The 27,085-nt window shown below is 50.5% G+C and overlaps 1 protein-coding gene across 4 annotated transcripts in view; it reads right to left on the bottom strand.

The window, feature by feature from the left end:
• Positions 1–1,190: 1,190 nt before the first annotated feature.
• Positions 1,191–27,085, bottom strand: part of znf142 (zinc finger protein 142) — a 68,053-nt gene continuing 42,158 nt past the window's right edge. For all 4 annotated transcript variants that reach the window (XM_072468788.1, XM_072468794.1, XM_072468804.1 and 1 more), the window contains exons 7-9: positions 22,255–25,672; positions 5,584–5,689; positions 1,191–5,001 (exon numbers count right to left, since the gene is read on the bottom strand). In XM_072468788.1, the coding sequence (XP_072324889.1) occupies positions 4,505–5,001; positions 5,584–5,689; positions 22,255–25,672 (4,021 nt within the window). In that variant the 3' untranslated portion in view covers positions 1,191–4,504. The remainder of the gene's footprint in view (positions 5,002–5,583; positions 5,690–22,254; positions 25,673–27,085) is intronic.

Genomic DNA, 27,085 nt, shown 5'->3' with positions numbered 1-27,085 from the left:
GTGTGCGTGGGGGGCTCTGTGTGCGTGGGGGGGCTCTGTGTGCGTGGGGGGGCTCTGTGTGCGTGGGGGGCTCTGTGTGCGTGGGGGGGCTCTGTGTGCGTGGGGGGCTCCCTGTGCGTGGGGGGCTCCCTGTGCGTGGGGGGGGGCTCTGTGTGCGTGGGGGGGGGCTCTGTGTGCGTGGGGGGCTCCCTGTGCGTGGGGGGGGGCTCTGTGTGTGTGGGGGGAGGCTCTGTGTGTGTGGGGGGAGGCTCTGTGTGGGGGATGTCCATGGGGGGGGGGGGGGGGGGGTTGGGGCAGAGCACGTGCAGTGAGACAACGTAACATTCATCCTCAGGGCCGATATATCGGGTATGTCGAGAGCGTAAGGAGTAACAGACTGCAGCTGGTCCAGGAAAATGAACCTCCTTAGGGCTTTTTTGGGGATTGATTTTTAAAATTCTGAACAACCTCAACATGTGTCTGTCAGGAGTGGAGCCATGATTTGGACCCTGGACCAGCCACCTTACCGACCAGACCAGACTCTGACTGTGTTCAAAGCTGGACCGACACAACTCTGGGTCACGCACAACCATCCCTGACTCAATACTCATTGGCAATCTCAAAGAGCGGACCGGCAGGCTCATGGGAGGTTTTTAAGGACATGGCAAACTGGCACCTGGCTGTGCCCATTGGGAAGGGACTTATGCAGGTGCAGAGGCCAGGTGAGCACTTGCATGTGATAATCCTCGAAGGCAGCTCTTACCAAGTGAGGTCCGGGGAACCTATTCTGACCCCCTCACTTCAGGACACAAAGACGGAGGCTTCTGAATGAGGCTGCAACTCCAATACTAACTGAACTAACCGGTGGACAAGGCCACAGCTCTCCTGCCAGGAGTTGGATTGAGGCCGGCCCTGCGCAGCCAGGTGTAGCACGTGGGTAGCACTCTCTCATTAGAGTCAGAAGATTGCGGGTTCAAGCCTTCACTCCAGGGACTTGTGCCCGATTATTAAGTCTGTCAATTGCACTGCAGTACTGAAGGAGTGCAGCACTGCCAGAGGTGCCACCTTTCTGATGCGATGTTAAATTGAGGCCCCATTTGGGTGGCGTATAAGATCCTGCAGCCGTTATTTCATACAAGAGCAGGATTCGTGTCCTGGCCAATAATTATCCCTCAATCAACATCACCAAAAAATAAAATATTAACTGGTCGTTATCACATTGCTGTTTTGGGAGTTTACTTTGTGCAAATTGGCTGCTCATTTCCTACATTACAACAGTGACTACACTTCAAAAGCACTTCATTGGCTGTGAAGCATTAAGGGACCTCCTGAAGTCATGGATATAAGTCTTTGACACACAGCAGACGGAAGAGACACTCGTGCCCAAGTGTTGGATCAGACTCCAGGTCTCGTTGATGTTTAATCCCATCCCGCTACACTCTCGTTCTGGAAAAGTAGGTTCCCGCTTTGTTCTAATTGCTTTACCGCCTCTTGATCCCCTGCCCTTGTAATCAGGCTGAGCCAGGCCCGAACTTGTGGATGAAGCACCCGAGGGGGGGGGGTTTGTTCCCAAAGCAGCCGCTCCTCAGTCAATTCTCCCCCAGCACGGAGGCCAGCGATCCTACTCCAATCATGGGCCTGGGGCTCGGCGATCTGCGTTCACTCTCGCTCCAGTGTCAGCAAGGGGGACGGGGAGGCAGTGTCAAGGCTCCAGGACCGACAGGGAAACAGTTCCCTCTGCCCTCTGCCCTCCCCCCCCTCCCCATGATAGAAACAGGTTAATGGATCCAAGGTCAGACTCAGATTGTTCTCTGCAAAGAAGAGAAGGTCAACGGGGGGAGATTTAATAGAGGCTTTCTGAACTAGGAGGGGTTTTTGATGGGGTAAATAAGGAGAAGTGATAAGGAGAAGTTGTTACCATAACCAGAGGAATGGGATTCAAAATGACTGGTGAAGGAAACGAGAGGTGAGAGGAGAGAATTGTTGCAGAGTTTTACAGGAACATGGGAAACAGGAGTTGGATTATAATCTGCCATCTATTGCGGTGGAAGCAGATTCAACAGAAACTTTCAAAAGGGAATTGGATAAATATTTGAAAGGGGAAAAAAATTCACAAGCTACGGGGAAAGAGCGAGAAGAGTGGGACTCATGGGGTAGCTCTTTCAAAGAATCATAGACTTTGGGTTAGGTGGATTGGCTATGCTAAATTGCCCTTAGGTTGGGTCACTGGGATAGGGTGGAGGTGTGGGCTTGGGTGGGGTGTTCTTTCCAAGGGTCGATGCAGACTCGATGGGCCGAATGGCCTCCTTCTGCACTGTAAATTCTATGATAAGTTGCAGTGCAGAGGAGGCCATTCAGCCCATCGAGTCTGCACCAGCCCTTGGAAAGAGAACCCTCTACTTAAGCCCCACACCTCCACGCTATCGCCCTAACCCACTGATACCACCTCACCTTTTTGGACACTCAGGGTAATTTATCACGGCCAATCCACCTAACCTGCACATCTTTGGACTGTGGGAGGAAACCGGAGCACCCGGAGGAAACCCACGCAGACACGGGGAGAAAGTGCAAACTCCACAGAGTCTCCCGAGGCCGGAATTCAACCTGGGACCCTGGAGCTGTGAAGCAGCAGTGCCAGCCACCGTGCTACCCAGTGGCACAGTCGTGATGGGCTGGCTGGCCTTCTTCTGTATTGCAAGAAACTAGGAGGCTGTTTTGCTGGGAGTTTATTTTGGACTTCCAGCACGGGTCAACGTACTCTCTCTCTGTGTCTTTTGGTCAGTCTCGAGAGCGAGGACAGTTTCTGAGCAGCAGCGGGTGACGTTAAGATGATCAATTAACATAGGGGCTACTTATGGGCTCAAGTGCTCCGATATCAAGCCAGAGAAAGGACCCCAGTGTCAACGGTAGAGTTGGTTGGTCAGTGTGCGCAGGCAACCGGGATATTAAATCACCTCACTTACAACTGGGGCTAAGGAATGGTTTGGGAAGGGGTCCAACAAGCAAACGGGCCAACGGCCCCGTCACCATTGCCTGGTTGTCAATGATGGGGGAAGGGGCGAGAACAGCCGACCTGTTCAATTATATTGCCCCTCATTGTCTAATATCCTGTCAATACGCGCCAACAGAGCTCATAAGTAAAGGCCACATGCTTGGGGCTCAGTACTGATGGAACCGTACCCGATAATGGTCAGAACCTTCAAGAGTGGAAGGGAAGGACAGCTATGACAATAAAGACTGCGTTGGAAGGACATGCTGATAGGCGAGATAAATTAGAGTGGGAGGAGGTTCGTGTGAAGCATAAACACCAGCATCGCGTCGTTGGGCCGAATGGCCTGTATCTGCACTGTATGTTCTGTGCAAGAACGTTCGTTAGGCACAACCCAGAATTCTCCCTTGCCCGGCAGAAACCAATATTGCAAGTGGAAGTAATGAGGGACAGGTGGAGGGGAAATGTCAGCAGGCAGGACAGCAATGGTGCGCAGGCAAAACTGAAGCCTTGCCGTGTAGTAGGTTAGTGTTAAAGAAAAGGGCTCCTGGCTCAACCTGCTCACTCCCCGAGGACACTAAGCAAACACGTGCTGCATGCAACTGTTTCCCCTGGCTGTGTCCGACCCTGTTTGGGTTCTCTGGCTTGTTCTGGCGGTTGCTGTACATTACACATGCATCGTGACAACTAAAAAGGGGGGAGGGTGGGGGGAGAAGAATTCCTGCTGCCAGGACCCCCGTAGAGCTGGGTAGCAAGAACTCCCCAATGCAAAGTCCGTTCCGAAGCGGTTTTAGAATTTCCATACACTTGACCCCCAGGGTTCATATATTGCCCGACTCCGGTGTCACGTCTTGTGGGCATGTTAGCAGCAACCTTCCGTTATACAGCTAGGCTGAGAGCATGAAATCAATATTCTTTCATTTTCAGTTAAGTAATCGCGTCCTTCAGCGGAAGCTCAATTGATCAACAAGTTTCTCAATCGCCACACAAAACGACACATGCGCAGCTAGTGAGGTCGGTTATCGTGTCTCGTTACCACAAGCCCGTCACCCTTCTCACTCTTTGGGAGCCCAGTTTCCTTCTCTCCGCCTTCCAGAATCTTCTGCTTGGCACGCGGCACTGCAGCCGCCCAGCCCAGAATGCCGCAGTGGCGCTGCGACAGGTCGTGCTGCTCTGGGTCGGGTGCTTCTCCGCCACTCATTTCCCCACCTAAAAGGTGCCGGCCCCTTTTCCCTACGAGACTCCGCTGCAGGATGTCTCTCCTCGACCCCAGTCAGGGTGACACTCTCGACAGGTAACAGTGCAGCAGCAGGTCAGTTTTTTCTTTTAAAATGGAGAATTCTTGGTCTTTTTTCTGGGTTCTTACATCAATACGAGGCAGGTTGTGCATGCGCGAGCACACACGCATCTCTGGTTAATGCGACCCCCCCTGATTTATACATCAAAACGGTGTGGAGCAGCCCCACTCGTAGTTGTCGCTAGCCTCCTGAAGGTGAAGGCTTTCCCCATCATCCCCCTCCCCAAATCTTCCATTAACTAAGAGTTGGCATTCAGGCTGAGCAGCAGCTCGTCGCTTGTACCAGTGGAGCTGTGGGGGTGGGCGGGCTGCGGCTCCCCGCTGTCGCGCGGGCACAGGACATGGCTCACCTGCACCTTGCCCACCCCCTCGCCGGGGTCGCCGGCAGCTTTCAGGGGGTGGTGGCGCTGGATGTGCTTGACCACTTGGAACTTCTGCTTGGCCTTGTAGCTGCAGTGGCGGCAGAAGAAGGGGTGCTCGTTGGTGTGGGTGAGATAGTGGTGGCGCAGGCCAGCCTGCCAGCGGAAGCCACGGCAGCACACGCTGCAGACGTATGGCTTGGCGTCACTGTGCTTCTTCAGGTGAGTCTTCAGGAGGAAGCGAGTCTTGAATCCTTTCCCACACTGCTCACAAATAAAGCTCCTCGTCTCCTTGTGCCGGGTCTCCTTGTGGGTCCTCAGTGCGTCCGCACGGTTGGTGCAGTAATCACACTCATCGCACTGGTAGGGTTTGGCACCTGTGAACGAGAATGCCATGATTAACTGGGCACAGCGAAGAGGTTACCCAGCCCAACACCATTAATCAGGCAGCCTAACCAGGGTTCCTAACCTGTTTACCGAGGCCAATGCTATTACCCTAACCAAGTTACTGCAATCACCTCAACATTTAACTAGCTAGCCAGACCAATGGTATTAACCAGACATACTAACTAATCACCACTACATTTAACTAGGTGCATTAACTCACTTGGCCTTGCAAACAACTGACTGTACACACTAATCATTATCCACGCCCCGCGCCAAATCAACGGTGCTATTTGGATTCGGAGAGTGACAGTCTCCGGTCTGCTTACCCAAATTGTCTGAACACTTAACAGTTGCTCCCAATCAGTCACGATAAACGCGCGGGAAGTGTGATGGAAACACAATTTGGCTGCAAAGGTACCACTCCCAGAACATGTAACCTCCCCCTCCCCCTGCAGGGAACAGCTCAACTGCACACTCCTGTAACCAGCACAGCTATTGTGGGGTGATCTCTGACAATCAGACGATACATGTCTGGTGAGGTGATCTGGCACAGTGCTCTGGCTATGTTTTACCTGTGTGTTTCGTCATGTGGTACTTGAGTTGGTTAATCCACTTGCACTTGTAGCCACACTCTGGGCACAGGTATTTCCGTTCATCTTGGTGGATCCGCATGTGGTACTGAGGGAGAGAGAGAGAGTTTGGTGATGTGCAGCAACAAACATCCACCCAAAGTAACATTAGACTTGTTACTTGTGAAAGAAAGATGGCGCCGGAGGGAGGCGATTTCTTGCAAGCTGTCTCCAGCATACCCTGTAATTCTATCTTTTACTCTCGTTCTATGCTTCGAAAACGTCATTCTAACTCTTTTAAACTCTCTACTTTTGAATGGACCTGCCTCGTATTAAGCTGATCTTTTCTCTACACCTTGCTATAACTGTAACATTATATTCTGCAGTCTCTCCTTCCCTATGTACGCTATACATTGTCTGTATACCATGCAGGAAACAACACTTTTCACTGTATACTGATACATGTGACAATAATAAATCAAATCGAAAACTGGGACACTAGTATTATAGAGGCTGGTTTAGCACAGTGGGCTAAACAGCTGCCCTGTAATGCAGAACAAGGCAGCAGGGCGGGTTCAATTCCCGTACCGGCCTCCCCGAACAGGCGCCGGAATGGCGACTAGGGGCTTTTCACAGTAACTTAATTGAAGCCAACTTGTGACAATAAGCGATTATTATATTATTATTAACGGTGGGGACACTAGTTGTAATGACGGGAACACAAATCCGGCTACTTGATCCGAGGAACATTTAAAGACAAACCATACTAGATTGTGTCTGCGGTTTATACCTGGCCATAGAAATTAGAGCTGTTTGATTGCTAAGGCACTGTACTGGTGAGGACACTGTACAACATTGGGATACAGTACTGGTGGGTACAGGTCTGTGCGTTATACCTGGTGAGAAAAATTAGAGATGTTGGTTAGCGAGAGTACAGTATTGGTGGGGACCGGTCTGTCACTGTGTAACACTGCGGTACAGTACTGGTGGGGATGGGTCTGTCACTGTATAACACTGGGGTACAGTACTGGTGGGGACGGGTCTGTCACTGTACAACACTGGGGCACAGTACTGGTGGGGATGGGTCTGTCACTGTATAACACTGGGGTACAGTACTGGTGGGGATGGGTCTGTCACTGTGTAACACTGGGGTACAGTACTGGTGGGGATGGGTCTGTCACTGTATAACACTGGGGTACAGTACTGGTGGGGACGCGTCTGTGCGTTATACCTGGTGAGAAAAATTAGAGATGTTGGTTAGCGAGAGTACAGTATTGGTGGGGACAGGTCTGTCACTGTATAACACTGGGGTACAGTACTGGTGGGGACGGGTCTGTCACTGTATAACACTGGGGTACAGTACTGGTGGGTCGGGTCTGTCACTGTATAACAATGGGGTACAGTACTGGTGGGGACGGGTCTGTCACTGTATAACACTGGGGTACAGTACTGGTGGGGATGGGTCTGTCACTGTATAACACTGGGGTACAGTACTGGTGGGGACGGGTCTGTCACTGTATAACACTGGGGTACAGTATTGGTGGGGACAGGTCTGTCACTGTATAACACTGGGGTACAGTACTGGTGGGGATGGGTCTGTCACTGTATAACACTGGGGTGCAGTACTGGTGGGGACGGGTCTGTCACTGTATAACACTGGGGTACAGTACTGGTGGGGATGGATCTGTCACTGTATAACACTGGGGTGCAGTACTGGTGGGGACGGGTCTGTCACTGTATAACACTGGGGTACAGTACTGGTGGAGACGGGTTGTCAATGTATAACACTGGGGAACAGTACTGGTGGGGATGGATCTGTCACTGTATAACACTGGGGTGCAGTACTGGTGGGGACGGGTCTGTCACTGTATAACACTGGGGTACAGTACTGGTGGAGACGGGTTGTCAATGTATAACACTGGGGAACAGTACTGGTGGGGATGGATCTGTCACTGTATAACACTGGGGTGCAGTACTGGTGGGGACGGGTCTGTCACTGTATAACACTGGGGTACAGTACTGGTGGGGACGGGTCTGTCATTGAATAACACTGGGGTACAGTACTGGTGGGGATGGGTCTGTCACTGTATGACACTGGGGTACAGTATTGGTGGGGCCGGGTCTGTCACTGTATAACACTGGGGTACAGTACTGGTTGGGATGGGTCTGTCACTGTATGACACTGGGGTACAGTACTGGTGGGGACGGGTCTGTCACTGTATAACACTGGGGTACAGTACTGGTGGGGACGGGTCTGTCACTGTACAACACTGGGGTACAGTACTGGTGGGGACGGGTCTGTCACTGTATAACACTGGGGTACAGTACTGGTGGGGATGGGTCTGTCACTGTATAACACTGGGGTACAGTACTGGTGGAGACGGGTTGTCAATGTATAACACTGGGGAACAGTACTGGTGGGGATGGGTCTGTCACTGTATAACACTGGGGTACAGTACTGGTGGGGACGGGTCTGTCACTGTACAACACTGGGGTACAGTACTGGTGTGGACGGGTCTGTCACCGTATAACACTGGGGCACAGTACTGGTGGGGATGGGTCTGTCACTGTATAACACTGGGGTACAGTACTGGTGGGGACGGGTCTGTCACTGTATAACACTGGGGTACAGTACAGGTGGGGACGGGTCTGTCACTGTATAACACTGGGGTACAGTACTGGTGGGGACGCGTCTGTCACTGTATAATACTGGGGTACAGTACTGGTAGGGACGGGTCTGTCACTGTATAACACTGGGGTACAGTACTGGTGGGGACGCGTCTGTCACTGAATAACATTGGGGTACAGTACTGGTGGGGACGGGTCTGTCACTGTACAACACTGGGGTACAGTATTGGTGGGGACGGGTCTGTCACTGTATAACACTGGGGTACAGTACTGGTGGGGATGGGTCTGTCACTGTATAACACTGGGGTACAGTACTGGTGGAGACGGGTTGTCAATGTATAACACTGGGGAACAGTATTGGTGGGGATGGGTCTGTCACTGTATAACACTGGGGTACAGTACTGGTGGGGATGGGTCTGTCACTTTATAATACTGGGGTACAGTACTGGTAGGGACGGGTCTGTCACTGTATAACACTGGGGTACAGTACTGGTGGGGACGCGTCTGTCACTGTATAACATTGGGGTACAGTACTGGTGGGGACGGGTCTGTCACTGTACAACACTGGGGTACAGTACTGGTGGGGACGGGTCTGTCACTGTATAACACTGGGGTACAGTACTGGTGGGGATGGGTCTGTCACTGTATAACACTGGGGTACAGTACTGGTGGAGACGGGTTGTCAATGTATAACACTGGGGTACAGTACTGGTGGGGACGGGTCTGTCACTGTATAACACTGGGGTACAGTACAGGTGGGGACGGGTCTGTCACTTTATAATACTGGGGTACAGTACTGGTAGGGAAGGGTCTGTCACTGTATAACACTGGGGTACAGTACTGGTGGGGACGCGTCTGTCACTGTATAACACTGGGGTACAGTACTGGTGGGGACGCGTCTGTCACTGTATAACACTGGGGTACAGTACTGGTGGGGATGCGTCTGTCACTGTATAACACTAGGGTACAGTACTGGTGGGGACGCGTCTGTCACTGTATAACACTGGGGTACAGTACTGGTGGGGACGCGTCTGTCACTGTATAATACTGGGGTACAGTACTGGTAGGGACGGGTCTGGCACTGTATAACACTAGGGTACAGTACTGGTGGGGACGCGTCTGTCACTGTAAAACACTGGGGTACAGTACTGGTGGGGACGCGTCTGTCACTGTATAACACTGGGGTACAGTACTGGTGGGGACGCGTCTGTCACTGTATAACACTGGGGTACAGTACTGGTGGGGATGGGTCTGTCGCTGTATAACACTGGGGTACAGTACTGGTGGGGATGGGTCTGTCACTGTATTACACTGGGGTACAGAACTGGTGGGGACGGGTTTGTCACTGTATAGCACCGGGATACAGTAGTGGTGGGGACGGGTCGGGCACTGTATAACACTAGGGTACAGTACTGGTGGGGACGGGTCTGTCGCTGTATAACACTGGGGTACAGTACTGGTGGGGACGGGTCTGTCGCTGTATAACACTGGGGTACAGTACTGGTGGGGATGCGTCTATCACTTTATAATGCTGGGGTACAGTACTGGTAGGGACGGGTCTGTCACTGTATAACACTGGGGTACAGTACTGGTGGGGACGCGTCTGTCAATGTATAACATTGGGGTACAGTACTGGTGGGGACGGGTCTGTCACTGTACAACACTGGGGTACAGTACTGGTGGGGACGGGTCTGTCACTGTATAACACTGGGGTACAGTACTGGCGGGGATGGGTCTGTCACTGTATAACACTGGGGTACAGTACTGGTGGAGACGGGTTGTCAATGTATAACACTGGGGAACAGTACTGGTGGGGATGGGTCTGTCACTGTATAACACTGGGGTACAGTACTGGTGGGGATGGGTCTGTCACTGTATAACACTGGGGTACAGTACTGGTGGAGACGGGTTGTCAATGTATAACACTGGGGTACAGTACTGGTGGGGCGGGTCTGTCACTGTATAACACTGGGGTACAGTACAGGTGGGGATGCGTCTGTCACTGTATAACACTGGGGTACAGTATTGGTGGGGACGCGTCTGTCACTGTATAACACTGGGGTACAGTACTGGTGGGGACGGGTCTGTCACTGTATAGCACCGGGATACAGTAGTGGTGGGGACGGGTCTGGCACTGTATAACACTAGGGTACAGCACTGGTGGGGACGGGTCTGTCGCTGTATAACACTGGGGTACAGTACTGGTGGGGACGGGTCTGTCGCTGTATAACACTGGGGTACAGTACTGGTGGGGATGGGTCTGTCACTTTATAATACTGGGGTACAGTACTGGTAGGGACGGGTCTGTCACTGTATAAAACTGTATAACACTGGGGTACAGTACTGGTGGGGACGCGTCTGTCACTGTATAACATTGGGGTACAGTACTGGTGGGGATGGGTCTATCACTTTATAATGCTGGGGTACAGTACTGGTAGGGATGGGTCTGTCACTGTATAACACTGGGGTACAGTACTGATGGGGACGCGTCTGTCACTGTATAACATTGGGGTACAGTACTGGTGGGGACGGGTCTGTCACTGTACAACACTGGGGTACAGTACTGGTGGGGACGGGCCTGTCACTGTATAACACTGGGGTACAGTACTGGCGGGGATGGGTCTGTCACTGTATAACACTGGGGTACAGTACTGGTGGAGACGGGTTGTCAATGTATAACACTGGGGAACAGTACTGGTGGGGATGGGTCTGTCACTGTATAACACTGGGGTACAGTACTGGTGGGGATGGGTCTGTCACTTTATAATACTGGGGTACAGTACTGGTAGGGACGAGTCTGTCACTGTATAACACTGGGGTACAGTACTGGTGGGGGTGCGTCTGTCACTGTATAACATTGGGGTACAGTACTGGTGGGGACGGGTCTGTCACTGTACAGCACTGGGGTACAGTACTGGTGGGGATGGGTCTGTCACTGTATAACACTGGGGTACAGTACTGGTGGGGATGGGTCTGTCACTGTATAACACTGGGGCACAGTACTGATGGAGACGGGTTGTCAATGTATAACACTGGGGTACAGTACTGGTGGGGACGCGTCTGTCACTGTATAACACTGGGGTACAGGACTGGTGGGGACGGGTCTGTCACTGTATAGCACCGGGATACAGTAGTGGTGGGGACGGGTCTGGCACTGTATAACACTAGGGTACAGTACTGGTGGGGACGGGTCTGTCGCTGTATAACACTGGGGTACAGTACTGGTGGGTACGGGTCTGTCGCTGTATAACACTGGGGTACAGTACTGGTGGGGATGGGTCTGTCACTTTATAATACTGGGGTACAGTACTGGTAGGGACGGGTCTGTCACTGTATAAAACTGTATAACACTGGGGTACAGTACTGGTGGGGACGCGTCTGTCACCGTATAACACTGGGGCACAGTACTGGTGGGGATGGGTCTGTCACTGTATAACACTGGGGTACAGTACTGGTGGGGACGGGTCTGTCACTGTATAACACTGGGGTACAGTACTGGTGGGGACGGGTCTGTCACTGTATAGCACCGGGATACAGTAGTGGTGGGGACGGGTCTGGCACTGTATAACACTAGGGTACAGTACTGGTGGGGACGGGTCTGTCGCTGTATAACACTGGGGTACAGTACTGGTGGGGACAAGTCTGTCGCTGTATAACACTGGGGTACAGTACTGGTGGGGATGGGTCTGTCACTTTATAATACTGGGGTACAGTACTGGTAGGGACGGGTCTGTCACTGTATAACACTGGGGTACAGTACTGGTGGGGACGCGTCTGTCACTGTATAACATTGGGGTACAGTACTGGTGGGGACGGGTCTGTCACTGCATAACACTGGGGTACAGTACTGGTGGAGATGGGTCTGTCGCTGTATAACACTGGGGTACAGTACTGGTGGGGATGGGTCTGTCACTGTATAACACCGGGATACAGTAGTGGTGGGGATGTGTCTGTCACTGTATAACACTGGGGTACAGTACTGGTGGGGATGCGTCTGTCACTGTATAACACTGGGGTACAGTACAGGTGGGGACGGGTCTGTCACTGTATAACACTGGGGTACAGTACTGGTAGGGACGGGTCTGTCACTGTATAACACTGGGGTACAGTACTGGTGGGGACGCGTCTGTCACTGTATAACACTGGGGTACAGTACTGGTGGGGATGGGTCTGTCGCTGTATAACACTGGGGTACAGTACAGGTGGGGACGGGTCTGTCGCTGTATAACACTGAGGTACAGTACTGGTGGGGACAGGTCTGTCACTGTATAACACTGGGGTACAGTGCTGGTGGGGACGCGTCTGTCACTGTATAACACTGGGGTACAGTACAGGTGGGGACGGGTCTGTCACTGTATAACACTGGGGTACAGTACTGGTGGGGACGGGTCTGTCACTGTGTAACACTGGGGTACAGTACTGGTGGGGGTGGGTCTGCCACTGTATAACACTGGGGTACAGTACTGGTGGGGACGGGTCTGTCACTGTATAACACTGGGGTACAGTACTGGTGGGGACGGGTCTGTCACTGTATAACACTGGGGTACAGTACTGGTGGGGACGGGTCTGTCACTGTATAACACTGGGGTACAGTACAGGTGGGGACGGGTCTGTCACTGTATAACACTGGGGTACAGTACTGGTGGGGACGGGTCTGTCACTGTATAACACTGGGGTACAGTACTGGTGGGGACGGGTCTGTCACTGTATAACACTGGGGTACAGTACTGGTGGGGATGGGTCTGTCACTGTATAACACTGTGGTGCAGTACTGGTGGGGACGGGTCTGTCACTGTATAACACTGGGGTGCAGTACTGTTGGGGACGGGTCTGTCACTGTATAACACTGGGGTACAGTGCTGGTGGGGACGGGTCTGTCACTGTATAACACTGGGGTACAGTACTGGTGGGGACGGGTCTGTCACTGTATAACATTGGGGTACAGTACTGGTGGGGACGGGTCTGTCACTGTATAACACTGGGGTACAGTACTGGTGGGGACGGGTCTGTCACTGTATAACACTGGGGTACAGTACTGGTGGGGACGGGTCTGTCACTGTATAACACTGGGGTACAGTACAGGTGGGGACGGGTCTGTCACTGCGTAACACTGGGGTACAGTACTGGTGGGGACGGGTCTGTCACTGCGTAACACTGTGTAAATCGCTGTTACTGATTTTAGACAGGACAATGCCATTGGACCTTTTGCACACAGCAACGGTTGCGATAAGCATTGAGAGAAATGTCCAGTTAATCTGCTTCTGGTGGTTTAGTTTTTTTAAATTTTTAAAATTAATTTACGGGGTGTGGGTGTCGCTGGTTAGGCCAGCATTTATTGCCCATCCTTAGTTGCCCTTCAGAAGGTGGGAGTGAGCTGCCTTCTAGAACCGCTGCAGTCCCTAAGGTGCAGTTACAGCCGCTATGCTGTTAGGGAGGGAGTTTCAGGATGTTGCCCCAGTGACAGTGAAGGAACGGCGATATATTTCCAAGTCAGGGTGGTGAGTGACTTGGAGGGGAACCTTCAGGTGGTGGGGTTCCCAGGTATCTGCTGCCCTTGTCCTTCTAGATGGTCGTAGTCATGGGTTTGGAAGGTGCTAAGGAACCTCGGTGAGATACTGCAGTGCATTCTGCAGATGGTACGCACGGCTGCCACTGTTTGGCATTGGTGGAGGGTTTGAATGTTTGTGGAAGGAGCAATCAAGCGGGGCTGCTTTGTCCTGCATGGTGTCGATCTTCTTGAGTGTTGGAGCTGCACTCACCCAGGCAAGTGGGGAGTATTTGTGCCTTGCAGGTGGTAGGCAGGTTTTTCGGGGGGGGGGGGAAGAGAGAGAGAGAGAGAGAGAGAGAGAGAGAGAGAGAGAGAGGAGATGAGTTACTTGCTGTGGAATTCCCAGCCTCTGACCTGCTCTAGTAACCTCAGTATATATATATATATATATATATATATGGCTCGTCCAGTTCGGTTTCTGGTCAACGGTAACCCCCAGGATGTTGATAGTGGGGGATTCAGCGATGGTAATGCCGTTGAATGGCAAATATTCAGCCTGGATCCCAGTTACCAGTGGCGTACCGCAGGGATCAGTTCTGGGTCCTCTGCTGTTTGTGATTTTCATTAATGACTTGGATGAGGGAGTTGAAGGGTGGGTCAGTAAATTTGCAGACGATACGAAGATTGGTGGAGTTGTGGATAGTAAGGAGGGCTGTTGTCGGCTGCAAAGAGACATAGATAGGATGCAGAGCTGGGCTGAGAAGTGGCAGATGGAGTTTAACCCTGAAAAGTGTGAGGTTGTCCATTTTGGAAGGACAAATATGAATGCGGAATACAGGGTTTATGGTAGAGTTCTTGGCAATGTGGAGGAGCAGAGAGATCTTGGGGTCTATGTTCATACATCTTTGAAAGTCGCCACTCAAGTGGATAGAGCTGTGAAGAAGGCCTATGGTGTGCTCGTGTTCATTAACAGAGGGATTGAATTTAAGAGTCGTGAGGTGATGATGCAGCTGTACAAAACTTTGGTAAGGCCACATTTGGAGTATTGTGTACAGTTTTGGTCGCCTCATTTTAGGAAGGATGTGGAAGCTTTGGAAAAGGTGCAAAGAAGATTTACCAGGATGTTGCCTGGAATGGAGAGTAGGTCTTACGAGGAAAGGTTGAGGGTGCTAGGCCTTTTCTCATTAGAATGGAGAAGGATGAGGGGCGACTTGATAGAGGTTTATAAGATGATCAGGGGAATAGATAGAGTAGACAGTCAGAGACTTTTTCCCCGGGTGGAACAAACCATTACAAGGGGACATAAATTTAAGGTGAAAGGTGGAAGATATAGGAGGGATATCAGAGGTAGGTTCTTTACCCAGAGAGTAGTGGGGGCATGGAATGCACTGCCTGTGGAAGTAGTTGAGTCGGGAACATTAGGGACCTTCAAGCAGCTATTGGATAGGTACATGGATTAAGGTAAAATGATATAGTGTAGATTTATTTGTTCTCAAGGGCAGCACGGTAGCATTGTGGATAGCACAATTGCTTCACAGCTCCAGGGTCCCAGGTTCGATTCCGGCTTGGGTCACTGTCTGTGCGGAGTCTGCACGTCCTCCCCGTGTCTGCGTGGGTTTCCTCCGGGTGCTCCGGTTTCCTCCCACAGTCCAAAGATGTGCGGATTAGGTGAATTTGCCAATGATAAATTGCCCTTAATGTCCAAATTGCCCTTGGTGTTGGGCGGAGGTGTTGAGTTTGGGTAGGGTGCTCTTTCCAAGAGCCGGTGCAGACTCAAAGGGCCGAATGGCCTCCTTCTGCACTGTAAATTCAATGATAATCTATGATTAATCTAGGACAAAGGTTCGGCACAACATCGTGGGCCGAAGGGCCTGTTCTGTGCTGTATTTTCTATGTTCTATGTTCTATGAATGTCAAGGGACGATGGTTTGATTCTTTCTTACTGGAGATGGTCTTTGCCTGGCAATGTGCGGTGCAAATGTTATCTGCCACTTGTCAACTCAAGCCTGGATATTGTCCAGGTCTTTTTGCATTTTCAAGTGGACTGCTTCAAAGTATGAGGAGTCGCGAATGTTGCTGAACATTGTGCAATCATCAGCGAACATCCCCACATCTGACCATGTGTTGGAAGTAAGGTCATTGATGAAGCAGCTGAAGATGGTTGGACGTAATATTAGAAACATTGGCTCGACTTTATATTTCTAAGTCACCAGGACTGGGTCAGATACATCCTAGAATATTGAGTGAAGTAAGGGTGGAAATTGCAGAGACTGACTACCAATCCTCCTACTAATGGAGAATTGCTAACATTGCAGCCTTGTTCATAAAAACGATGCAATGATAAGCTCAGTAACTGCAGGCAAACCAGTTTAACCTCAGTGGTGAGAAATCGTAGCCCAGGACAAAATGAACAGTCACTTGATTAATGAAGGAAAGCCAGCATGGATTTGTGAAGGGCAAATCATTTTTAACTAAATTGATTGTGTTTTTTGAAGAGGTAACAGACAGGGTCGATGGACTTCCAAAAGGCATTTGTTAGAGTGCCACAAACAGGCTTGTGAGCAAAGTTAAAGGCTGTGTCCCAAAAGGACACAAAAGAGTAATAGAGTTGTTTTTCGGACTGGAGGAGAGGCGCACAATGGAGGTCTCCAGGAATCAGGATCAGAACTCCAGCTTTTCTTGACATATATTAATGACTTAGACTCGAATACACAATTCACAATTTCAAAATTTGTAGATGGGCCAAAACTTGGAAGTGTCATGAACTGTGAGGAGAATAGTGACAGACTTCAAGAGGATACGGACAGGTTGTGGAACGGGCGGTCAAGTGGCAGATTAAATATAATGCAGAGAAGTGTGAAGTGATTCATTTTATTATTATCTTTATTATTGTCACAAGTAGGCTTATATTAACACTGCAATGAAGTTACTGTGAAAAGCCCCTAGCCGCCAGTCACCGGCGCCTGTTCGAGTACACGGAGGGAGAATTCAGAATGTCCAATTCACCTAACAAGCGCGTGTTTCGGGACTTGTGGGAGGAAACCGGAGCACCCGGAGGAAACCCACGCAGACACAGGGAGAACGGGCAGACTCTGCACAGTGGCCAAGCCGGGAATCGAACCTGTTTGATAGGAAGGGCAGGGTAAGGAAATATAAAATAAAGAATACAATTCAAAAGGCGGGGGCAGCACGGTGGCACAGTGGTTAACATTGCTGCCTCATGGCGCCGAGGTCCCAGTTTCAATCCTGGCCTTGGGTGACTGTGTGGTTTGCACATCCTCCCCGTGTGTGCGTGGGTTTCCTCTGGGTGCTCCGGTTTCCTCCCAGTCCAAATATGTGCAGGTTAGGTGGATTGGCAATGATAAATTGCCCCTTAGTGTCTCAAGTTGTGCAGGGTTATGGGGATAGGGCGGGGTGCTATTTCAGAGGGTCGGTGAAGATCAATGGGCCAAATGGCCTCCTTCTGCACTGTAAGAATTCTGTGGGAATACAGGTGCAGAAATCGTTGAAAGGCAGGCCAAGTTTCAAATGCAATTAAAAATGCACTCGGGATCCTGTGCTTTACAAACAGAGGCATAGAGTCCAAAAGCAAGTTAGAGCGGGCCTTTATGAAACACTGCTTCGGTCTCATCTGGAGTAGTGTGCCCAGTCCTGGGCCCCACACTTCAAGAACGATGTGAAGGAGTCAGAGACGGTGTAGAAAATGTTTGGAAGCATTGTTCCAGGAACAAGGGACTTCATTACGTGACGAGGATAGATTGTACAAGTTGGAGTTGTGTTCCTCGGAGAAAGTTGGGAGGAGATTTGACAAAGACGTTCAAAACTATGAGGGGTCTGGACAGCGTAGACAGGGAGAAAATGTTCCCATTCCCAGAGGATACTGATTTAAGGTGACTGGCAAAATAAACAAACAAATTGAGGGAGTAGGCCATTCAGCCCCTCAAGCCTTCACTATCATTTGATAAGGTAGTGGCTGATCTGATTGCGGCCTCTGCTCTACTTTCTGGCCTCTCCCACAAGGGGCAATATCCTCTCAGCGTCCACCCTGTCAAGTCTCCTCAGGACCTTATACTTTCCAATAAGATCACCTCTAATTCTTCTAAACTCGACTGGATACAGGCCCAACCTGTCCAATCTTTCCTCGCAAGATAACCCATTCATCCTAGGAATTAGTCAAGTGAACCTGTCTGAACTGTTTCTAATGCAATTATATCATTTCTTAAATAAGAACAAAACTGTACACAACACACAAGCTCTGGTCTCACCAATGCCTGTACAATTGTAGCAAAACGTCCCTACTTTTATATTCCATTCCCTTTGCAATAAACACTAACATTCCATTTGCCTCCTCTTCACTTGCTGTACCTGCATTCTAACGTTTTGTAATTCATGTACCAGGACACCCAGATTCCTCTGAACATCAGAGTTCTGCAGCCTTTCTCTTGTTAAATAATATTCTGCTTTTCTATTCTTCCTCCCAAAATGAACAAGTTCATACTTTTCCACGGTATATTGCAGCTGCTAATTTTTTGCCCAACCACTTGACCTATATCACTTTGCAGAATGTCCTCTTCAAAACTTACCTTCCTATCGATCTTTGTATTATCAGCAAATTTAGCAAACATACATTCAGTCCAGTCCGTTCCTCCAAGTCATTTATATAGGTTGTAAATAGTTTGAGGCCTGATGGAACTAAGTTTTGATACTCGAGGGATTTGTTGAAAGCCTACAATCAAGAACCATGTTTTAATTAGGAAAGTGGCATTAAGAACAAAGTCTCAGTAAGTTTCTGAACTGGGAAAACGTAGTCTTAAAAATAAGAAGCTTGTGTATTCATAGAACGTAGAGTGCAGAAGGAGGCCATTCGGCCCATCGAGAATGCACCGACCCACTTAAGCTCTCACTTGCACCCTATCCCCATAACTCAATAAACCCTCTTAATCTTTTGGACACTAAGGGCAATTTAGCATGGCCAATCCACCTAACCTGCACATCTTTGGACTGTGGGAGGAAACCGGAGCACCCGGAGGAAACCCATGCAGACACGGGGAGAACGTGCAGACTCCGCACAGACAGTGACCCAGCGGGGAAACGAACCTGGGACACTGGCGCTGTGAAGCCACAGTGCTAGTCACTTGCGCTACCATGCTGCCCCTAATTTGGGTACTCTAAATTCAGTCTGATTTGATCTTACAAAAAGGTATGCACCCGATACTAGAATGCCATTCGTAGTGATAGAAACAGCCAGAGGGGGGAAGCTCTGCCAGACAGAGATTAGTCAAGTTTCAATTTCCTCAGACAAACCCATTAAAGAGATCAAGTTCTGATACCTTAAAAGATGCACACACAGAGGTACAAACTTGAACAAAATGAGGTCATACTGCAGCAAATTCCATCCAATCTGTACTGATAACCTTATCAGCTAGTTGACAGACATCTCGCTGGGCAAAACCGAAGACAGGGTCCTCCAGGCCAATGAGAAACAAAGCAAGGGTTAACCCAAAGATAAGCATCTCCCTAAAACAGAGGTGCCCACAGCAAGTTCGCTTCTGTTCAAACCATCTATCTCTCTCTCTCTCCAAGCCGGTCCCTGACCCATGCTCCTTTGCTTTGTCTTGTGCCTTCTTCTTTAAATCACTTCTAAGTTTATTACGTTTTGTACTGGCCAGTTGGCCGAATTGTTTTATCGGAATATCAGAAATTGTGTATCGTCAGCCGCTAACATTAAAGTCAAAAGTGAACTTTACCATTGCACGGAATTGGTCCTTTTATTGAGAGAAAATACAAGGATTCATCAATATCAGGATTCCATCAAGGCCCAGCACTCAGCCCTGTGACACTCCATTTGTTATATCTTCCCAACCCAGACATTTATTGCTTTCCTTATAAATTTAGAGTGCCCAATTAATTTTTTTCCAATTAAGGGGCAATTTAGCGTGGCCAATCCACCTAACCAGCACATCTTTGGGTTGTGAGGGTGAAACCCATGCAGACACGGGGAGAATGTGCAAACTCCACACGGACAGTGACCCAGAGCCGGGATCGAACCTGGGACTTCAGGCGCCGTGAGGCAACAGGGCATTCCCAACCCAGACATGGCCCATTTATCCCTACTATCTGCTTCCTGCTAGGTAACCAATCTCCTATCCCTACACCACAGAGAGTTTATGGTGCAGAAAGAGGCCATTCAGCCCATCGTGTCTGCGCCGGTCAAAAAATAAATTAGCCGCTCATTTTAATCCCATTCTCCAGCACCTGGTCCATAAGCCTTACAAGTTACAATATTTCAGATGCAGTGGGCAGCACGTTAGCGCAGTGGTCCGCACTGCGGCCTCACAGCGCCGAGGTCCCAGGTTCGATCCCGGTTCTGGGTCCGTGTGGAGTTTGCACATTCTCCCAGTGTTTGCGTGGGTTTCGCCCCCACAACCCAAAGATGTGCAGGGTAGGTGGATTGGCCACGCTAAATTGCCCCTTCATTGGAAAAAATTAATTGGGTACTCTAATTTTTTTTTTTTAATTTCAGATGCAGATCCAAGTATCTTTTAAACAAGTTCTGCCATGAGCTCTTAATTTGTGCAGTAATCTTTAGTATGGCACCGTGTCAAATGCCTTCTGAAAATCCAAAAACACCACATCCAAGAGTTTCCCTCTATTCACGTTACTCGTTATTTCCTCAGAAGAACTCCAATAAATTAGTCAAAAATAATTTCCCCTTCACAAAACCATGTTGACCCTGTCTCTTTGCATTGAGATTTTCTCAGAGATTCCAGCATTTTCTCTACGACAGATAGTAAGATAACTGGCCTGTAATTTCCCACTTTCTGTCCCCTTCCTTTCTTGAATAGAGGCGCCACATTCACTATTTTCCAATCTGATGGCATCTTTCCAGAATCTAGGGAATTTTGGAAAATTAAAACAAATGTATCAACTATCCCCGAAACCACTTCTGTTAAGACCCTCAGATGAATTCCATCAGGTCCTGGGGACTTGTCAGCCTTTAGTAATGATTTTCTCAGTGCCTTTGCCTTGGTGATTGCAATTGTTTTTCCTTGACCCTCTCACCTCTCGATTTACAATTATTTCTGGGTTGTTATTCATGTCTTTTGCATTGAGGACAAACGCAATGTATCTGTTCGTTCCTCCTTCATTTCTTTATTTTCCATTAATTCCTCAGACTCACTCTGCTCTTTTCCCTTTTAAAGCTGTAGAAACTCTCTGTTCTTATATTTCTATCTAGTTTTCTCCCCGAGCCTAATTTCTCCCTTGTTATTCTTTTGCTGTTGTTTATATATTCTGTCCAATCTTCTGACCTGCCACTAATTGTATGCTTTTTCTTTCAATTAAATTTTTTTCACTGCCTTAGTTAGTAATGAATGATTCATCCTTTTTCTAGAGTTGTTCCTTCCCACTTGAATGCATCTTGTGCAAAGTTTTATGAAATAACTCCTTAAACGCCTTCCACTGTCTCTCTACTGACCTATCCCTTAACCAGACATCCCAGCTCGCTTCAGTCAATTCTGCTTCATACCCTTAGGTAGCTTTTAAGTTTAAAACAGTAATTTTAGTGTGGACCGTAAACTACCTATATTAATACACAAGGCCTTGTTCTTTGCAGACAGGAAGAACATGTACACACGTTGCACCTGTTTCAACAAGTGACAGTCATTTGCTGATTCATTACTCAAGGCAACGCCTTGACCAATTAGGCTCAGGCTGCCTGGTTTAAATTTCTAACCATGCTCGGCAGTTATCTGTCTGTCACCATCAACTGTTTCATTCTCCATGGCAACACCTTGACCAATCAGTGCTGTCTTCTCATACAGTATAAACAGTTGCTTTCCCTTTATACAGCTTTTTTTGCCAAGCGACCTGATGAGTACAGGAAGAAAAGCTTTGACATGCCTCTCTTTTCAGGATTATCTCCACTTGTATCCCATCAAAACTCTATTTTAGAGATCAGGTCGCCCCTCTCTACATTAAAGAGGAGCCCCAGACTGTTCAAACTTGGTAACGAAACCCACCCCCTTGCTTTCTCTCTCTCCCCCCCCCCTCACCCACCCTCAACATCATTGCTGCCAGGGCAGCTTGCTTTTATATGGCACCTTTAACATAGTTAAACTTCCTAAGTCGCTCACTTCACAGGAGTGATGCCAAATTTGGCATCAAGCTTGACAAGGAAATATTTGGGTCGGCAGCTTGGTCAGAGAGATAGGATTTAGTAATGAGTCGAAGGAAGAGAGAGGGGGAAGAGGTTTAGAGAGGAAATTCCAGATCTTAGAGCCCAGGCTGCTAAAGGCACGGCTGTCAATGGTGGTGCAGTGGAAATCAGGGATGAGGAAGAGGTTGGAATTAGAGGAGCGCAAGGATTTAGGATTGTGGGGCCGGAGGAAATTACTTAGATAGAAAGGGAATGTGTTGCTGAGGGGGTGGTGGGGAAGGGGGATGAAGAATTGGGTGTGGCCGGACTGGGTAATTAATGTCAGTCAGCGAGCACACCGGTGATGGTTGCTGCATAATAACGCCTGGTACACACGTCGGTAGACCCAAAACCTGCTCACCTTCAGGCGTGACGGGTCTGCGCAGGCATAGCTGCAAAGGTGACACTTGTAGGGCTTCTCGCCGGTGTGAATGCGAATGTGCCAGGTGATCTTCTGCCGGTTCTTGGTGGTGTAGTCGCAGTCGGTGCATTTGTACAAGCGGGTGCCCCCATGAGCCTTCATGTGATAGTCGAACACCATCTGGTGGTAGCAGGCAAAGTCACAGAAGGGGCACCGGAAGGGTTTGCCCCCTTCAGCCCCAGCCCCATACTCCTCTTCGTGGGTGTCCAGTAAATGCTGGATAAGCTGCTGCCGCTCCCGGGTGGCAAAGCCACAGTGCTGGCAGTGGTGGCTGAAGTGAACCTTCTTGTGCTCCTCCAGCGTCTCCCGCCTCTCAAAGTGTTCCTTGCAGACAGAGCACACCAGCTGTGGGTGCTGCCGTTGGACGTGGCTCCTGAGGGTGGACTCGCTGTAGCAGGCAAAGACGCAGGAGGGGCACCTATGGCAGACTTTCTCCTCGTGCTGCCGCAGGCAGTGCTGCTTGAGGGCGCCCTCCGAGCTGAAGCGGGCTTCGCAGCGTCCGCAAGCCGCGCTGGGCTCGCCGGCGTGGCAACTGCTCACGTGCCGGGTGATGTCGTTCTGGTTGTAGCCACTATAGTCGCACAGGGCACAGAAGTGGGTGGGCCGTTTCTCATGGACCCGCAGCTTGTGGATGCGTAGCTTGGAGCTGGTGCCAAATGTCTGTTGGCAGGCGTCACACGTCAGCCGGCCCACACCCGTGTGCAGGGACTCGTGGGCATCCAGACGGTAGCGTCGGGTTGTGCTGAAGTTGCAGTAGCGGCACTTGTAGGGCTTCACACCGTCGTGCTTGATGGCCACATGCTGCTTCAGGCATCTGGCCTGCTTGCAGGTGAACGGGCACAGCTGGCAGCTCAGCCGCGCCCTCTTACGGCAGCACTTCTTGCCATGCAGGCGGGTATGGTGCTTGAGAGCAGCTGCAGACTTGCAGACAAATGAGCAGAGGCTGCATTGGAGCTCTCCAGGCTTCATGCAGCCTTTCTTCTTATGGGTGTCCAAGGCCCGCTCCTGGTAGCAGCTGAACGGGCAGAGAGAGCAAAAGAAGCGCCTCTGCTTGGGGCTACCCTCCATCTCGGAGTTGCCGCTGTTCTCCGGGTTGTCTCCATCGCGGCTCCCCTCATCCTCGCTGGAAGATGCTTTCTCCAGATCGTCTAAGTCACTCTGGTCCGACAGCTCCTCTTCCTCGGTGTGTTTGATAGCCTGATGGTTCCTCAGCGCCCGCTCCGAGCGGAACAGCAACTCGCAGAATCCGCAGGGCAGCTTGAGGGGAGCCGGGCAGCCACCAGCCATGTGACAGCTGATATCCGCCTCACTGGAGCAGACGAACGGGCACGCAGCACAGCAGAACTTGCCCTGCTCGCACCGGAACTTCCACGCCCCCGACTCCTGCTGGGAATCCTCATTCAGCTCCGCACGCGGCGACGACACTTCCCTCTGGCTCGGAGGGGAAGTCTCACTGTGAATGGAGGGAGCGCGACCCAATGCCTCCTCTGTGAAGAGTCCAGCTTCCTCCAGGAGATCGCCTTCAGTGTGATCGCGCTCTGGGACATGGGCAGACGGCAGCTCTGCAGCTGCATTCTCTTCCCCCACTCCACAGTCTGCTGTTACTTTGGTGAGTGACTGATCAGCTTGAACTGGATCTGGGCTGAGCTCCTGCCTCTCACTACCATTGATGGTGACCAGTTTGCCTTTCCTCTTGGGCACTGTTCTCACTTTCTTTATTTCTGGCTCCGTGAATTCCTCCTTCGCTCCATCCAACCCTCCCCTGGAACCGAGAACTGTCGCTTGCCGCACGTAAAGCTTGTGTTTCTTTATGATGACAGGACATTTCTTTTGCAGGTGGGTATTGAGTCCTCGCTGCTGTTTAAAAACAGCCCCGCATGCAGTGCACACCAGGGGTGACTTCTTGTTCTGGCACCCAGATTTTGTATGAAGGACCATGGCTTTCTCTTTCCTGGTCACGTATGAACATCTCTCGCACTTGAACACCTGGGCATTGGTTTGCACCACCAACATCTGCACTCTTCCCTCCAAGACCAGGGCTTGGGCCTGCTGCTTGTCCTGTTTCCGCAAAGCCTGTATCTCCGATTCAGACTGGGAGAGCTGCGCCTGCTCCTGGCTCTCAGGGTGGTCTGGGTCAGGGCTGGCCTGCCTCTCCGTTTCAACGTGCTGAAATTCAGCTGCACCCTGATTTCGTTCACTGGGCTCAGTCAGGCGCAGCTCGATTGCACTCAGCCAGCTCCCCTCGGTCTTGACACTTGTGGATGTGTCAACTTCCAGCTGGGTGGGTGCAGCAATTTGTTCCTGTTTACCCGAATGCTCATAACCACTGTTCTGATCTGCATCAGCAAAAACATTGACCCCGTGCCCCACTTCCTCTCGGTTCCCAATGAGGTGGTCCCCACCGCCAGCACAGTCCTCATCCTCACAGTGGTCGCCAATGTCAGCCTCGTCATTGCCATCGTCAGCCTGTATGCCCACCCCAGTGTTCAGTCCATAGTCCCTGTACATGGCTCCAGTGTCACAGGATTCCCAGGAATCCAGGACTGTCAGCTGGGAGCCGGAAAGTTGCCTTGTTACCTCATCCGGCGGGGTATTATGAAACTCCAGCTGTGAGCCATTCTCACCCAGGCTTTTCTGCAACTCCCTCTCCACATCACAGTGAATGTCCGTGGCTGCTTCGCCAGGCTCCGTGGTGTCGGGCAAAGGCCCCTGCCCTGCAGGGGCGGAATACACCAGGTGCTGCTGCAATTGTCCCGATTCTTGTGGTGCAACACCACCTTGTGCTGCTTCGCCAGGCTGCGAGAGCCCTTCTCCATAGAGAGAGGCCCCAAAGGCATGCTGGTACACTTTATCCTGTTCCTCCACAACAGCTGAATTCTTCTTTTGCCACGCCTCACTCCTGGCCAAGGTCGAAAGAGTCAAACTCGTGTCGCTGTACCCCAAAAGAATGTGGGTGGAGTTCATGGCCATCTCCTCCTTGGCATAGTTCTCCAGCCACTCTTTGTCCCCTGGCACATAGCCATGGACTTTCCTCTTGTGAAAGAAAAGACTGGTGTTGCTGAAAGTCTTGTAGGAGCAGAGGGCACAGCGGAACTCCTTGTGCTTGGTGTGCTTGCAGTTCTCATGGTTCAGGAGCGCCTGCTTGTACCTGGTCTGGTAGCTGCAGTACCGGCATTGATAGAGGGGTATCTGATAGTCCTTAGAATGCTTCACTTGCATGTGCTTCTGCAGCTCGTACTTCCGCTTGCAAGCAAAGCCACACACCTCACAGATGAGCGACTTGCCCTGGTGTCTTAACTTATGACTGCTGAGCTGGTCTGCACGGTGACAGCGGTATGAGCATTGATTACAATGGTACCTGAAAAGAGAAAGACAGCAGGAACACAATGACAAATTTCAAACGGGAGAGGGAGGTAGAGGTTTGGAGACCAATACCTCCCACTTCCTTCTCTTTCAACACTTCTAATCTTTTTGTATCTTAGCAATATCCTGCAAGCGTTGCACTTTTTCCTGTTAAGCTTCAATTAAGCATGTGAGTGTGTTTGGTCTCCCCAATCTTGGCACCGATATTAAGCATTTGTGCTGTACCTGTCCTGGGAGTGTTTGATGGGGACAGTGCAGAGGGAGTTTTACTCTGTATCTAACCCCGTGCTGTACCTGTCCTGGGAGTGTTTGATGGGGACAGTGTAGAGGGACCTTTACTCTGTATCTAACCCCGTGCTGTGTCTGTCCTGGGAGTGTTTGATGGGGACAGTGTAGAGGGACCTTTACTCTGTATCTAACCCCGTGCTGTGCCTGTCCTGGGAGTATTTGATGGGGACAGTGTAGAGGACACTTTACTTTGTATCTAACCCCGTGCTGTACCTGTCCCAGGAGTGTTTGATGGGGACAATGTAGCAGGAGCTTTACTCTGTATCTAACCCCGTGCTGTACCTGTCCCAGGAGTGTTTGATGGGGACAATGTAGCAGGAGCTTTACTCTGTATCTAACCCTGTGCTGTACCTGTCCTGGGAGTATTTGATGGGGACAGTGTAGAGGGAGCTTCACTCTGTATCTAACCCCGTGCTGTACCTGTCCTGGGAGTGTTTGATGGGGACAGTGTAGAGGGAACTTTACTTTGTATCTAACCCCGTGCTGTACCTGACCCAGGAGTCTTTGATGGCGACAGTGTAGAGGGAGCTTTACTCTGTATCTAACCCCGTGCTGTACCTGTCCCAGGAGTGTTTGATGGGGACAATGTAGCAGGAGCTTTACTCTGTATCCAACCCCGTGCTGTACCTGTCCTGGGAGCATTTGATGGGGACAGTGTGGAGGGAGCTTTACTCTGTATCTACCCAGTGTTGTACCTGTCCTGGGAGTGTTTGATGGGGACAGTGCAGAGGGACCTTTACTCTGTATCGAACCCCGTGCTGTACCTGTCCAGGAGTGATTGATGGGGACAATGTAGAGGGAGCTTTACTCTGTATCTAACCCCGTGCTGGACCTGTCCTGGGAGTGTTTGATGGGGACAGTGTAGAGGGACCTTTACTCTGTATCTAACCCCGTGTTGTGCCTGTCCTGGGAGTATTTGATGGGGACAGTGTAGAGGGAGCTTTACTCTGTATCTAACCCTGTGCTGTACCTGTCCTGGGAGCGTTTGATGGGGACAGAGTCGAGGGAGCTTTACCCTATATCCAACCCCGTGCTGTACCTGTCCTGGGAGCATTTGATGGGGACAGTGTGGAGGGAGCTTTACTCTGTACCTACCCCGTGTTGTACCTGTCCTGGGAGT

Source organism: Scyliorhinus torazame, chromosome 2, assembly GCF_047496885.1.
Source record: "Scyliorhinus torazame isolate Kashiwa2021f chromosome 2, sScyTor2.1, whole genome shotgun sequence".
Taxonomy (NCBI): Eukaryota; Metazoa; Chordata; class Chondrichthyes; order Carcharhiniformes; family Scyliorhinidae; genus Scyliorhinus; species Scyliorhinus torazame.
Note: the sequence above shows the minus strand (reverse complement) of the source record. Positions and strands in the feature narration are given on the sequence as shown.